This window comes from Gymnoscopelus braueri, assembly GCF_963280865.1.
Source record: "Gymnoscopelus braueri genome assembly, chromosome: 15".
Lineage (NCBI taxonomy): Eukaryota > Metazoa > Chordata > Actinopteri > Myctophiformes > Myctophidae > Gymnoscopelus > Gymnoscopelus braueri.
Genome location: NC_137620.1, coordinates 11,801,647 through 11,818,325, shown reverse-complemented (window position 1 = coordinate 11,818,325; position 16,679 = coordinate 11,801,647). Strand labels below are relative to the sequence as shown.

The following is a 16,679-nucleotide window of genomic DNA, read 5'->3' as shown; positions in this document are numbered from 1 at the left end:
AGCCGCCACTGCCTAGGATATTTAGTTACCTACTACTTTGCTGGTGTCGTATTATTTGCTATATTTTATATGACAGTGTGCAAGTAAAAACAGATTATTAGTAGAACAAATATACCAAAGCTAAAGTCAGAAGAGTAATCATGAGTGTGTGTGACTGGTGAATGCCTGGTGATTCTGCAACAGCTGTCAATCTAACAACTGAGCCAAATGGCCATTGCGTTGCTCTTATCTATAGAACATACCTTATATGGCTATTTAGAATGGCATCTGTGGTAAATGCTCTACTATAAGAACGGTGTAAGATGTTTGTTTGATATGGTTGTGCCCAGAGGGGGCTGCTGGAGAGGGCTCTCTGCCCTGGATTCTATGATGATGCTGTACTTGAATGAATAAATGACCATGGAACTTGGAAACCCTGACGTCTTCTCTTCTATTCTCCTCCATATTATTACCACCAACAAGCCTGCTAACACGCATATTGGCACCCATAATACACGACACTGGTATAAATGATAACATTATAGAACATAATGTTCTATAATGTTAAACCCACCCACAAAACAAAAACTCACTGTACTTTACACCATTGAGTTTTTCTGGGGTGAGTTTTCCTACCCCCGGGGTGAGTTTTCCGGAGTGAGTTTTCTCAGGTCCTGGGGTGAGTTTACCCACCCCCCGGGGTGAGTGTTCCTAGCTCCGGGGTGAGTTTTCCTTTTTGAGTTGGGGTGAGTTGGTTTTGGAGTGAGTCTTCTTGTATTCCTTTACACCACTGCACTTTATGAACACAATCTTCTGGGAATTAACCTTCAAACCAGCGACTGGTGATGTGTCCATCAATGTCATGTAACCTTTCATAGTGCTCTTGAGCAAGACACCAAAACCCCTCTCGTTTTGTAAGCTGCTGTAGATGCTTCAACTAATGCTGGAGTGGCTGTGAACATTGCTTTAGTCTTGGAGGGAGTTTTACAGCCACTAGAGGGCGTTCGAAGATAGCTAATTTCTCATTTTCAGGCTCTATACACAGTGACTGACTTTTAATTACATATCAACATGCTGTCACATATATTTATTTTTATTTCATTATTACATTTTGATGACTGATGCAAAGCTATACAGCATCTCTTTCTTGTTAAATCTAATTTTATAAAATAAAATAAAGACATTTGTAAATTTGTAAAAAATAAATAAATAAACATTTTACAATTTATATTTCTCATGTACAGACAGTCAGGAACACAAAAGAAAACTTCTATAATAATTAAACAAATGGAATACCTAAGGGGAACATTCTGATAAAGAAGAAAATTAATTGCTCCCATGTGTCATTTAAAAACAAATCTGACTTTACATCCAATTCTTGAGTATACCAGCCCAGTTTTGGGGTGGGTGGTCTGAGGAGCTGAGAGGGTACAAACATGATGCTGCAGTCATCCTGCAGGGATGGGTTTCTGGTATTTTATACCAGTGGTTCTCAAACTTTTTCATGTCAAGGACCCCCTAAATGATATGGATTTGGCTGCGGACCCCCCCATCTCAAGTGGGGGGGGGTGCCAAGTATTTTTCAAAAATAGCAGATCTACAAGCTCATATGGTTGAAGTGGTTAAAATGATTGTGACGCTTTATTAACACATTTTGCTGGGGACCCCCTGTTACCCAACCAATGTTTTATACTATCCTATATTATTATGTGTTGTATGTTTATGCTACAAGGCATTTTTGTAAAATGATGTGGTATTTGTTCCGATTTTACATTGGAAGAGCTGACATGAGGTCAGTATAACTAGAAGTACATTTGAAACACTTGCTATGAGATTAAACCAGTGGATCTGAACAGGTTTCAGACTGGCTTGGACCTGATTGTTTTGTTTAGTTTTTTAACACCATGACCCAATTTCTTTGTTTATGACTCTGTCACAACATATCATGATGTGTGGGTCCCACACTTGGGTCTCATGATGTCTGAACACAGAAAGACCACAGACAGTAATGACATTAATATACAGTAAGGTTAAGGAATATGACACCAACCTTTTATAGGAACACCTTTGTTTATAACATTTGTCACACAAAGCACCAACAACTCCCTCATGGGCAATGAAGTGAGAAATTACCCATCTCCCTGTGGTGTAACAATGTAACAATAAAGAATACACAAAACTGTGTACACATTGAAGCATGCTGGGAAGTCTCCTCAGCCAATAAGCACCCAGGACACTACACAGCCCCCAGTAACCGATTGCAACCACCTCTTATATCTATACAAATATAAAACATGCAAAAATATGTAAACACAAAATTAAAAATAAAAAACACATTTTGTCTGTCAATTAGATAAATTCCTTACAGATATGCATATTTATGAAAACATGCATGTATTAGCAACAACATCTAGTACATGTTTTTATTTGTAGTATTCATTTCATAGCGATTTAAAAAGTAAAAGGATCTAAGGACCTTTATATTCCTTATTTAGTAACACTCTTAGACAGTTCCCAATAAGGTAGAGGGCCTGCTGTTCAGAATGCTGTTAGTGTTAGTGCTGTTAGTAAAAAAAAAAACATGCTCATATATCCAACAAGCAGTAATATAATAGGTTGAATATATAGGTAGGTTTATTTGTTTGTATGTATGTATGTATGTATGTATGTATGTATGTATGTATGTATGTATGTATGTATGTATGTATGTATGTATGTATGTATGTATGTGTATGTGTATATATATACACAGGCCTCTTGATAGTATTGTTGATATTTGTAAACATGGATGTAAACACATGTATATGTTACAGGACGATTGAATAACCAGGACGATTGAAGAAGGAGCGCTTGTTTTCAGGCAATTCTGTAAAACCAACGCTAGAGGGCAATGCAAGCCAGACTAGAGGGAGGGTGTGTGTGTGTGTGTGTGTGTGTGTGTGTGTGTGTGTGTGTGTGTGTGTGTGTGTGTGTGTGTGTGTGTGTGTGTGTGTGTGTGTGTGTGTGTGTGTGTGTGTGTGTGTGTGTGTGCGTGCGCATGCACACACATGCACACACATGCGCACGCATGCGCGCGCATGCACGCGCACACACGCATTGTTTTAGTTTCTCCCTGAGACACACACACACACACACACACACACAGTGATCCATGAAAATAACTATTCTGTCCCTATCGGTTTACAACTCGGACGGCGCTGTGTCGACTATCAGAGCATCGGCCGGTCAGCGCGGGCACTCGCGCCTGGAAGCGCGAGGGCGCGCCTCCTCGGCCTCAAGCTCTGCTGAGTCGGCGCGCCTCCGTCATGGACAATAACTATTATCACGTGCGTGTGATAGCGTGTTCACTGTTCAGCGTTCCCCTAGCGTAGCTTCCTGGTTGCTATGTGGGGGGGAACAACAACAGACAGGTCCGCGTCGCATCAAAGCCCCGCCTCGCCCCGAAGCCCCGTGCCTAAAAACGAGCGCTCTGTCTTCAATCGTCCTGGTTATTCAATCGTCCTGTGACATATACACTTATAGTGATTGTATAATGTATATTTGATGGAGCACGACTGTGGATTGCGACTACATTACACTATACCACTATACTGTTGTATATTATCTTAACATTCTAATATTATACCATTATATACTGTATGTAAACATTATTGTTGTACTATATTATATTATCATATACTATCTTACACTATTATATTTGCTACTATTGTTATTGCTACTACTTGTATCTCTCTCTCTGTCTCTCCCTCTCTCTCTCTCTCTCTCTCTCTCTCTCTCCTCTTCCCCCTCAACACGGTCGAGGCAGATGGCCGCCCACCCTAGAGCCTGGGTCTGCATGACATTTCTTCCAGTGAAACGGGAGTTTTTCGTTGCCACTGTCGCAAAATTATTTGCTCAGGTTGGGACTGTCGGGTCTATGCTCTACATGTAAAGTGTCTTGAGACAACTTTTTGTGATTTGACACTTTAATAAAATTGAATTGAATTGAATTATATTTATAGGGAAGGTTCTCTATGAGCTTAACTTGTCCTGAACATTATGTTTTTCATTATTTTCATTTTTTTTTGTTACCCGGTCCTGATCGGATCAGATTTGGATTTTGGGTAGTTCAAAACCAAATATCAGGAAGGATTGGGATCACTCTGATATCCGATCAGATCAGGAAATCACCCTGTCATTATAATATTATAATATCTATCTAATAGAAATAACACTAAAAGCAGTGCATCATCTAATCAAGCCTGCAATTTCTCAAGAAGACTCTTTTCATTTTTCTTTAGACCTTCGTAGAAAATGGTTTTGGCTTTTGTCACATTGTCAGCATTGTTCAGGATGTCATAGAGTTTCTTCATCTGGTGCACAGTTTTGGGCTCAGACATCACATCAATTTTTTCTGCCTCTTTGATCACCTCCTTAGCAAGGAGGTGATCCAGGATGGGTTCGACGTTGATCACTCTCTTAGTCAGGGAATCCCGTTCTTTGTCAACAAAGCGAACCGCTGAAGAGGAGGGAAATTAAAATGAGTTGTACTGTAGGTGAGACTCTGTGGGTGACACATATTTAAAAAACATGTTTCTGAACATTCTATTCTTTTTTTTTTTATGGAATCTTTCCATTAAAAAAAATGTATCTCTTACTTATTGGAATTTGATATTGGCCTTGAATATTAGTAGCCTACTGGTTCCAACAAGTTTCATAATCATCGGTATAGCCAACAAGCCAGTGTTCAAATATATGGATGTCAATTGTAAAGTTACTGTAAAGTAAGTAAAGTTATTGTAGTAAAGTGTAAAAGACAGATTTTACCGGGGAGCTGACATCATGAAAAAGGAACTAGTAAGTCATCTGATATATTAAAACTACGTTCACACTGCTGACAATTTACTAGTATAATACATTTTGGCATCATGGGTGACAGTGTGAAAGGGGGCTGATTTAAATGCTGCCATTCTGTTTTCACAGCACATAAGTGTGAATGTAGTGTGGTGCTTAGATATGATACATCATCAGTTCAACGCTACTGTATTAGAGACTTGCTGTGGTGGAGACAGAGAAAGCTGTGTATTTGCCAGTTTAGGCTGGCTCGAGACGATGGCCAAGAGAGCATCAGATATAATGAGAGAGCGAGCACGTTTGTTTTCACTGGGTGAGCGAGCATGGGTTAGCGCAAGAGAGAGAATGCATCACATTATTCCGACGTCCCAATGATCTGGTTAGGCTTAGTTGTAATGCACGCCATCGGACCAATGGCAGTTCGGTACAATGGGCCGTTGGGAACTAATGACATGGCACATACACATCAGTGCAGGACACATTTGATGCTTGGCTCCGGCAGCTTGTTTGTATATATTTTAGGCGATAAATATGCCAAGTAGTTGCTCAATCTTCATGAATTTCACATCTCCACACGGCGTAGCCCAAAAATCACGGGGGACCGATGCACTTTTGCAAATTGTGATGGAGGTGTGCTCATGGTAAATGTATGTTGTCTGCATACAGCCCACAGTATGGTATAGCCTATACAACTACAACGCACGGCATGCACATAGGAAAGTGTCTGTGACTGTGTCTCAAATACCAGCAGACGTTCACTGGAAAGACATGCGTAAAGCATGCATGCATCTGTAGACAACATTGTTTATTAGACACTATCAAAGTTTGCTATTTGCAAAGTACATTACAATTAGCCTATTTAGAGCCGGTCATCACAGGGCAAAGTGCAGAGTGAAGCCATTTTCCGACCATTAACAACAGTTTTGCTTTTCCTTCATGTACGGCTTTCCTTCATGTACTGTAAAATATACGTCATCGATATGTAAATTAAATATGCAAACCTCATATCAATATCAGCTGGAGTTCTGTGGTGGATGTCAACCGCACCAGTGATTTATTTTATCTTCTTATAATTATATATTATACGTATTCTTCTGATTTATTTTAATGGCAATTGTTTTAGACCAATAGGACAAGTTGATTAGATTGGAATTGCGATGGTAGATGTGAGTATCTATCTCCATCTCGGACAAGTTTCTCCTCTTGGTAGTATTCCGCTTCTCCATGTCGTATCCAAAACCAAAACGACCGTTTCATAAATCCCACATGAACCCTGTCGTGAGATGATTCCTGCGATCGGATCTACGCTGGTTTCAACATTAGCCACTGTGTCTCTGATCTCTCTGAGAACCATTTTATATCTCTCTCTGAGAAACATAGTCTCTGATCTTTCTCTGAGAACCGTTTTGTGCTCTAGATATTGTATATTTTGGTACAGATATTTTTTATTTTTCTTCTGTTTTTCCCACAGCCACTTCCATGCTTAGAAACATGTGATATAGTGTTTCAGATTGTGTTTCTAATAAAATTCACGATTTTCAACCTCTATGTAAATCAGGTAACTCTGAATGTGTACGTGTGTGTAAATGCAGCCACTCTCAACAACTGATTGTGTGTGAATGCTCACCTCTGAAACTTGAAGTCAGTATTGCACCTGGTTGTTGAGAAGAACAAAGTCATGTGAGAAAATGTGTGACGCACGCATGCGCACGCACGTACACACGCGCACACACACAAACACACACACACACACACACACACACACACACACACACACACACACACACACACACACACACACACACACACACACACACACACACACACACACACACTCCATCTCCTCTCCAATGTTAATGTACCTCTACTAGAGCTGGGACAGTATGGAGTTTGTATTACCATGTTATAAAAGCAATATACATATCCAAGCTGTTAACTGCAACTCCCCCACATCAGCAGCATGTTACACACCAGGCAATGAACTTGAATGAAGAGGAACAAACTAACAGCAGTGCTGTTTTTCATTTACTTAAACAAAACATTTGACTCGATACAGAGAAGCATAGGAACAACGTTCACAGGTCCAAGGGCCAAGGTGTTGACCCAAGACGTCAACATTGAGGAGTTTGACATCCTGGCGGGGGTGATGCATGGGGACATCCCCTTCCCCCTCCTCTTCATGCACTTAGGCAGCCTGGACTATGCAGATCTATCTGTTTGCTATCTGACCATGTGCAGCAGGCATATGTGCTCTTGACCAGAGTGGAGACAATGGTGCCTCATTTATCAAACTTGGGCGTATGCTGATCTCAATGCAACTGTCTGCATTTATCAACCTGTCATCAATTTGACGTTAGCGTAGCCAACACTCACGGCAGGACCTCAGCTCGTGTACGCAACTGTTTTCCATCGTAGACTTGCGGTGCAGCATAGTTTGACAATCTGACAGGCATCTGGACAGCCACTATTAATGAGACATGACATGACATTTGACTTTTTCATAGTTTTGGTTTTGGATGAATTTCTTTTTTGTTTCTCTCACATTGATTCTACCCCAAAAGCCTCTCTATCTCTCTGATTTCTCTCCGCTCCCCCAGGTACGGGGCCGAGTGGCTATTATTTTTCGCCCCGGCCTGGGGGGGTTCACCCGGGCTATATTTCTGGGCACACCTCCAGTAGCCACATCACTGTATCGTCATCCACAGACAGCAGGCCATGCATCCCATTGGGAGCCCGATACATCGGGCATTCCAGCATGACATGGTCTGCTGTCTGTTCCTCTGCACCACACTCACAGGTCGCACTAGGAGTCAAGGCCCATCTGTGCATGGATGAGCGGAAATGCCCAACGCCGGTCCGGGGCGATTAAGCTTCACCCCATGCCAGTCTAGGCAGGTCCATCCCAGTAGGGGCAAAACCGACGTCAGGGATGAAGTCATGGAGTCTAGAGATGCTTACCTCCCACTCCATGCTCCAAAAGTAATCCGCCCATCTTGCCGCACTGATGTTATATTCACTTGATTGCTGCAGGAGTTCCCGTGCAGCAGGCACAAATGGGTGTCTCGACTTGGTCGAGACACGACAGAGACTTCTCGGCCCTCAACCGCAAAGCCTACATGGTCCTAGGCGCAGGAGCACGCACATTCAACTCCTCCGTGCTCCTGGGGGCCCCGACGACGCAGCTGTTCAAAGCCACAAAGGACAAGCGTACTCCCGAGCAGATGCAAGAGCTCCGGCGGCTGAGCGACGAGACCCTACTCCTCAACGCGGCAGTGCTAACCACCATCGGCAGGGCCATGGCCTTCCTGGTGGCCAGGGAAAGGGATAGGGCTGCCCTCCGTCCCCAGGGCAGCCCAGCCCGCCGTGCCTGAGCCCAGCCGGGCCAGGGCACCGTGCCCCTGGAGACCAGGCCGGGTCGCCCTACACCGCCTGCTACTCCCATTTTAGTGGCCGCGCCTACGGCCAGGGACCAGGTCGCCGCTTCCACTCCCCAGAGGAGACCCGTGGCGTGCCTCCAGGGACAGACCGCACAGCCTCCGTCAAGAGCGAACCCAGCCGGCGAAGGCAGCAATAGCTACCTCGTAAGCGAGGAGCAGCGGCGGACAGCTCTGCTCCCCGCAGCCTGTCCAACGTTCTGGGAGCCGGGTCTAGTGGGGTGCACGCGGTGCACACACTCCACCATCAGGCCAAGCGGCAGAGATTTTGCAAAATTGTACATTCTACAATGGTTCAGAATGGGCCATAGGGTCAGTCTGAAAACATGCATGAGAATGGCCGGTTTCATGGCCTCCGCTGTCGCGTTGATCAGAATGGGGAGGCTACATATGAGACCGTTTCAATGATGGATGGCGGCTAGGGGCGACCCCTGCCTTCATCCCTACCAAATGGTGTTGGTTACAGCGGGGTGTGTGAGAGCACTGGACCGCTGGAGGGACCCACAGTTCCTCTCGGTAGGGGTCCCAATGGGCCTGGTTATCTCTAGGAAGGTTATCACCACGGACGCCAGTCTACTGGGATGGGGTACCATCCACAATGGCAGGTTCGCCAGGGGTTTGTGGTCACCCAGACTGCAAACCTGCCACATTAACTACCTTGAGTTATTGGCGTTTTTTTCTGGCGCTAAGGCGTTTTCTCCCTTCCCTTCAGGGCTGTCATTTAAGGGTGTGCACCGATAACATATCGACGCTGCGCTACATTAACAGACAGGGAGGAACGAGGTATTGTGTGCTGCACGGCCTGGCACACAAACTTCTACTCTGGAGCGAGCCACAGAGTCTGTCGCTTAGGGAGTCACATGTGGCTGGGATCCAGAACCCAGGAGTGGACCTCCTATCCAGGGGTGGTTACCATTACGTTGAATGGTCACTACACCCGGACATAACAGAACTTCTCTGGGCTCGTTTCGGGTGAGCACAGATTGATCTGTTCGCCTCACAAGACGACACAAAGTGTGACTTGTACTTTTCTAGACAGGGGACGGTTTCCCTGGGTCTGGATGCGTTGGCACATCGCTGGCCCAGGTCTATACTTTTCCCCTGTTGTCCCTTAAAGCCCCCACACTCGCTAGGGTGTGGGACGAGGGACTGAGTGTGATACTGGTGGCACCACGATGGGGTCGCTGGCTCTCGGATATCACACCTCTTTTATACGATCACCCTTGGCAGTTGCCGTCATGTATGGATATGTTGACGCAGGCACGGGGTGAAATCTTCTGCCCACACCCAGAGCGCCTGGTGCCTGGCTTGGCCGGTAAGGGGTTAACACAGAGCGATGATCGACTTTGGTGCCCTTATCCCAGCCGAGCCGGGGGCAGGGGTCCATACTATCCCCGTCCGAAAGGGTGGGCCATGATCAGTGCGGGTTCCAGCGGTACTGGAGCTCAGCCTGGTTTTCTGTGCGCTTGGGACGTAGCTGTACCCCTAGTGGCGAGCACGATCCTAGGTGTCGCTTCCAGGCATGTGATGCCTTAGCTGGTATGTTCTGAAAACTTCTGATTAAACAATCAGGGAGTTAATTAAACCTCTCCCATAGCGAGACCTGGAGCAAAGTATTAAAATATAACTATAGGTTACAATCGTAACCCTGGTTATATGAAATACGAAGTGAGAGGTCTCGCAAAAGACACCCTTCTTGTTGTGGCGACAAGAAGAGACAGTCTTATTCTGAAAGGTAGAATCACCTGAATATATAGGAGTGGAAGGTGGGACTTCCGGTTCAAGGGAACAAATCAGGTTTCCAGCCAGGGTATTTCCTGCCTGGAGGTTTATCAATCAATGCTTCTGTATTCGCGCTAGAGGGCACTCTCCCATAGCAAGACCTCTAGCTTCGTATTTAATATAACCGGGGTTACGATAGTAAGTAAGTAAGTACATTTTATTTATAAAGCACATTTCAAAACAAGGTTACAAAGTGCTGTACAATGGAACACAATTAAACAAGATTAAGTTACAAACAGAGTATAATGGTATAATAATAGAGTAATAAAACAATACAACAAGGATTAAAACAAAACAATTGGCCCATGAAAGTCAGGTAGAACTTCATGCGCCAAAATGCTTACGGAACAAATGTGTTTTTAACATCCTCTTAAAGTCTTCGACAGACTCTGCATTTTTTAAAGCCAATGGCAGGTCGTTCCACAGTGTGGGAGCAACCACTGCAAAAGCCCGGTCACCCTTTGTTTTGAGATTGGACGCAGGTATTTTAAGAAGGCCTTTGTCAGAGGACCTGAGGGATCTCACATTGTCCTTAAGGGGCAGTAGGTCAGAAATATAAGGTGGGGCCAGCCCATGTAGTGCTTTATAAGTAGTTAAAATAAATTTAAAATCTATTCTGGACTTAATTGGTTGCCAGTGCAGTGCGGCTAACACCGGAGTTATGTGTGCTCTGCGGTTGGTGATAGTAACCTATAGATACCGTCCATTCTTTCACTGCGATTGACAGGATATGACAGCTTGATGCCCCGTCGTGAGATGATCGGATCTACGGTGGTTTCTACACTCCCTTGATAAATTAGGGCCAGAGTGTGCCAAGATTGGTCTTGGGCTAAATGCTAAGAAAACTGAGGTTATCACCTACATAATGTATAATATCCTTCCGGACTATCCACCTCTGATGACAACAGGAGGCACTGTGCTGAAAGAAGTCAATGACTTTAAATACTTGTGTTCATGGGTCAATTCAAAAGAGGAAGACCTTAAAGTGAGGAAAGTGCTTGTATGGAAGGCTCTGAATGGGATGGGCAGTGTCTGACACATCAAGCTCACTTCACCGCAACTGTAGAGTCTTTTCCTATATAATCAGTAGTCTGCCCTACAGGAGTCCATGGATAGGTGCTACACCAGGATGCTTTGTGCAATACTAAAAACATTAACTAGAATGAGCATGTGCATCTGTATGAGGGGTTACTAAGAGTGAGAAAATAGAAACCAGGAAAATGAGGCCTGCTGGTCACTGCCACAGACATAAGAGCTCTCAGACTGACAACCTGTGCTGTGAAAAGTCTAGGAACCAACACACTGTCATCGATCACACACCTACCTACATGGACGTACTAAAGAAAGATGCGGAAAACACACACACACACACACACACACACACACACACACACACACACACACTCTCACACACACACACACACACACACACACACACACACACACACACACACACACACACACACACACACACACACACACACAACGGTTTGGCAACAGTATTGTTTTTCAACTGACGCGCGCGCGCGTGTGTGTGTGTGTGTGTGTGCGTGTGAATGCAGTCACTCTCAACAACTGATGATGTGTGAATGCTCACCTTTCAGTTGCTTCAGTTTGGGACCTGGTTGTGGAGAAGAACAGAGTCATGTGATACAATGTCATGAGAAAGAAGCATGCACATTCACTGTAGTAGTACATGTGCAGGACAAACAGAAGATCAGCATAAAGATAAAGTCTGCACAATTATTTGCTGTCTGTTTCCTGCAATGATCAATAAGATTAGATAATACTTTATTGTCCCAGAGGAATATGCTTTTTCACAGTATGTTCAGCATTGAAACACATAGCAATGTGGAACAATAGCATACAACACAATATACAGTAAAGACAATACATAGCCTGTGTGGACTTTACTTTTATCTTTATGCAGAAAAAAATCAGGAAAACACACTCACGCACGCACGCACACAGTCTACTTTTCTAAATTTTTCCCCATCGTCTCCTAAATTGTTATGGTTGTCAAACCCCCCTTCATCTTGTTTTGGACCTCTACACCACCTAAACAACACCCCAGCAATCTGTGTCTTTCACAGTTAACAATAAAAACTAATGCAGAAACACTAACCTTTCTCTTTCCCAATGTCACTCGTCGTTGTCGGTGGCTCACCCTCAGGACCTGCAGAGGAAAAGAAAGAGACAGATCACAGCTCATCTTAAAGACATCCAGTCCAGTGTTATATCAATTTATTTTATTTTATTTTTAGGAGGTCATTGTAAATAATTTCAGGTAGTTTTACTATTCACTGCACACATTGCATCTGCTTTCAATACGCTCCCATATCAATATGCACTGAACACACACATTCAATATATTCCATGTTGGAGCTTACTATGAAACCGTGCTCGGGTTGTGTGTGTGTGTGTGTGTGTGTGTGTGTGTGTGTGTGTGTGTGTGTGTGTGTGTGTGTGTGTGTGTGTGTGTGACTGTCTGTCTGTGTGCAGTATTGTGTGCACTGCCTGTGTGCAGCCGCGCCCCCATGTGACTCACGCTCTCATTGGCTGCTGACAGATCTCAGAGTGGAGCTTACTGTGGCTGAAATCCGCCTGCCCCTGGGTGACTAATTACACTCCTCTGAGAGAAATATAGCAGCTACAGTCAAAAATAACACATCTAAAAGCATCTAGATGAGTTCAGCTATTGGGATATCTAAGAATTCCATGTCATTTGTGCATATTTCAGGCCGGATGGCAAGTTGAAAACGCCAAATGCTCATTCCTTTCTATTCTTCTTATTGTTATTTTCGAGCTGCGTTCGCTTCCCGCGTCAATATGTACTGAATTCAAGCAGAACAGGATTGCAGTCGATCATTGTTTTTTCCAGCTCAAGTCTATTTTTCCTCCCATACAATAGACAGTTCATCATGTGATTATTTAAATGGTGTAGAACGCACGCACGCACGCGCGCACACACACACACACACACACACACACACACACACACACACACACACACACACACACACACGCACACACACACACACACACACACACAGACACACACACACACACACACGCACACACGCACACACGCACACACGCACACACACACACACACAGTCTTGCTTTCTGCATTTTCCCTCATCATCCACTTACATTTCAATGGTTGCCACATTTTGTTCATCCAATCACTCTCTCTCTCTTGTCTTTCTCTCTGTCTCTCTGTCTCTCTGGGCTGATTCAGACTGGGTCCGATTGATTCGAACCGTTCCCGAGTACGATTGGCCTCTCCCAACTGGCCAGCATTCACATTGGCCAAAATTCTTCCGTACTCGAGTACACTTAATTCAACAGTAATGGTAAATATGTGCCTCATGGGGGCGCTGTTGACTATGGGGCTTTGGGAGGTAGAGAATGTCATTCACGGAAGAAGAGTCACTTGTCAGAGTGCAGAGTGAATAATAAAGTTTGACTGTGTTCCTGACGTTGTCTTGAGTTATAGTAATAACAGAACAACAATACACAACCAAAGCAGTGTGTGCGTTGGTCTTTGAAACCTCAAAATGTAACGTCGTCTCTCGCGTCTCTGTTATTATCAATATGATCGTGACGTCACTGATGCATCCTTGGTATTTTAGCAGTGATGTCACGGACAAATCCTTGGTATATTTATCCTTATATACACGTTCGCTACACATGTGTTTTTTGTTTGTTTTTCCACGGCTCGCGCTACTCAAACACTAGCGGGATTATTATTTCTTGTCAACATTCAAGTAGAACTATGAGAAGGTATAACCCAGCTAAAATAATGTGTCATTATAAAAATATATAAATGATATATGATTAGCAGTCCACTTCCTCCTGTCGGTATGGATAGATTCACATTGCAGCGTTCCGCTCCCGAGTGCGCAGCAATCGGACCCGAGACTACCTCCCCAGGTGGTTTCGGGTACGGTACGGTGATGCGTTACGGGGAACGGTACGCTACATTCATACTACCACACCATCTGCCATGTGGTCCGGGGTGCGCACCCGGGACCATAGTCTGAATCCGCCCAGTCTGTCTCTCTGTCTCTCCGTCTCTGTCTGTCTGTCTCACACACACGCACGCACGCACGCACGCACGCACGCACGCACGCACGCACGCACGCACGCACGCACACGCACACGCACACGCACACACACAGTCTTGCTTTCTGCATTTTCCCTCATCATCCACTTACATTTCAATGGTTGCCAACACCCCCCAGTTCAGTTCTTGTTTTGAGTGTTGTATCTACACCACCCAGACACCACCCCAGCAATCTGTGTCTTTCACAGATAACAGTACAGAAATGCAGAACAACGTACCTTTCTCTTTCTTGTTGCTGCTCCCAGATGGTGGGTTTTCACCCTCAGGGCCTGCAGAGGAAAACAAACAGACATATCACAGCTCATCTTAAAGACCACCACAACAGTGTTTAATCCATGATTTTCTTTTTTTTCTTTTATTCTCTGTTTAGGAGGACATTCCACTGCACTATTCACTGCACACAAATTGCATCTGCTTTCAATATTTTCCCATGTTAATCAGTATGTACTGAATACAAACTTTCAATAACACTTTTTCAAGTCAGCCTCATCGTGGCGCTATACAGGCCCCTTTTTGTTTTGGCTCTTGTAGGTCATACAAAAAAGAAAACAAAGATTCCTTGGATCAGGATGCAACGGCCCATAGGCCACGCCAATTTACACTAGATTAGATTTTCTGCCATTTAGCATTTTCTTAAAAACACACTACCACTAGTTAGTACTCTTTACGGAAATTTGTATTTTATTAGCTAAACATGCCTCTATCTTCACTTTACCTTTGGGTAGAAACCTCTTAACTAGATCATTCCTCTTCATCTTCTTCAGAACATTCATCACGATCTGATCTACATTACTGGTGTAAGTCTTCACGATCAGATTGGCAGTATCCATCCTGTCAGTTTTCTCCAGAAGGCTCTCTGGGAGCGGCTGGAGACCTTCAGTTAGGTTATTAGACTGTTGAAGATGCGACTTGAAGTCCCTGAACTCATCTTGCCCCAGCTCCTTCAGAGTGTCAATGATATGTGTCCAACAGGATGGATTCCTGGGACAAACAGAGGATGTTACTGCAACATCTCAGCTTTGCTTTCTAAATTATGTATTTGGGTGTTAAAAACGTACCACAGGCCTATTAGCGCCTAGATAATGATCATTGGGTATTATTGTTGTATATCCTACAGTGTAAACTCTACATTTATTTGTTCAAACAGCTGTATTTTTGTGGTCAAACCAAACAACATACCAACATTTTATTTATAGCATCACTTATGACGCTATAAACCACTGTTAGCCTACAAATGTCTATCTACTTCCTGTAAGTAAACTAAAAAATAAAACTAGGGGTTGTAATCATTACAAGTGGCTTTATTTTGAAATCCTCCGTTGGCGTTTTTAGAGGAAGTTAGTTTCTGTCTCATTGCCTGCCAATAACGCATATATGCGGTTTTTAGAATCCATCACTTGCCTGCCAATAACGCATATATGCGTTTCTAGAAAAATATATATATATTTTTTTACTTTTTTTTTTTATTATTTGACCCAAAGACCAAGGAGATATAATTTTTCGAAGATCTAGACTCCTATCCACTTCCTTGTTAACTTAAAACTTAAACATTCTGTATCTCGGCTCCTGAGTACTTTTTGTTTTTCAATGAAAAATCTCTGGCAGCCAACAGCTAAAAATCTGAAATAACTCTGGCAGTAAGTGAGTTAAACAAGCTGTTATGACATCAGCTGTCATGAAGCTAACATCAGTCATAATGGTGGTAGCCTACTTGGAGAGACACATTTTCTGAGGTGGTACTCAGTCAAAAAGGTTAAGAACCACTGCTGTATTGATTTCAAGAGGTGGGTCTACTTGATTCATCACATCACAGTTTGTTTGGAAACCCTGGGCCAGTTTTAAGACTTTTAACTTTTACTCTTAAAGTACATGTCAGAGCCTGTACTTTTTAACTTTTACTTGAGTAATTATTTGAATGAGTACTTCTACTTTTACTAAAGTCGTTTTTTACACAAGTAATTGTACTTCTACTCGAGTACAGAAAGGCAGTACTTTTCCCATCTCTGGTCTCACGTCTGTCTCCTTTTCCCCATTAAAATAGTGATGTTGTTTAACCCATTAAGACCTGGAACTGTGTCATTTTTTGATTTTAGCTAAAAAGCATTATTTTACACTTTGGGCTATTCAAAAATAGCAGATATACAAGCTCATAGCGCGGCACCGAGTGCCGCGCTACGAGCTTGTAGATCTGCTATTTTTGAAAAATAGTGAAAATGTGTGCAAATCTTTGAATATATATTTTTTTAAAGCGAACATTTTTAACTCAAATTTTTGCTTCTGGGGGGTCCCTGGAACAAGATATTTTGATGGGGGTCCGCGGCCAAATACATATAATTTTGGGGGTCCTTGACATGAAAAAGATTGAGCACCATTGATATAGAAACATACGTTTTTCAGAATAATGTTGGGATTTAGGAGACATGTAGAATCGGCTTCAGGTCTCAATGGGTTAAACACTATGAATTAAAACTGTTTCAAAACAATGATGGGGTAACTAAGACATAATACATAATAATGAAATA

The 16,679-nt window shown here is 43.4% G+C and overlaps 1 protein-coding gene across 3 annotated transcripts in view; it reads right to left on the bottom strand.

The window, feature by feature from the left end:
• Positions 1-2,612: 2,612 nt before the first annotated feature.
• Positions 2,613-16,679, bottom strand: part of LOC308101281 (uncharacterized protein) — a 47,550-nt gene continuing 33,483 nt past the window's right edge. For all 3 annotated transcript variants that reach the window (XM_080450695.1, XM_080450696.1, XM_080450697.1), the window contains 6 exons: positions 14,873-15,138; positions 14,376-14,426; positions 12,154-12,204; positions 11,626-11,649; positions 6,440-6,466; positions 2,613-4,477 (listed from right to left, as the gene is read on the bottom strand). In XM_080450695.1, the coding sequence (XP_080306821.1) occupies positions 4,215-4,477; positions 6,440-6,466; positions 11,626-11,649; positions 12,154-12,204; positions 14,376-14,426; positions 14,873-15,138 (682 nt within the window). In that variant the 3' untranslated portion in view covers positions 2,613-4,214. The remainder of the gene's footprint in view (positions 4,478-6,439; positions 6,467-11,625; positions 11,650-12,153; positions 12,205-14,375; positions 14,427-14,872; positions 15,139-16,679) is intronic.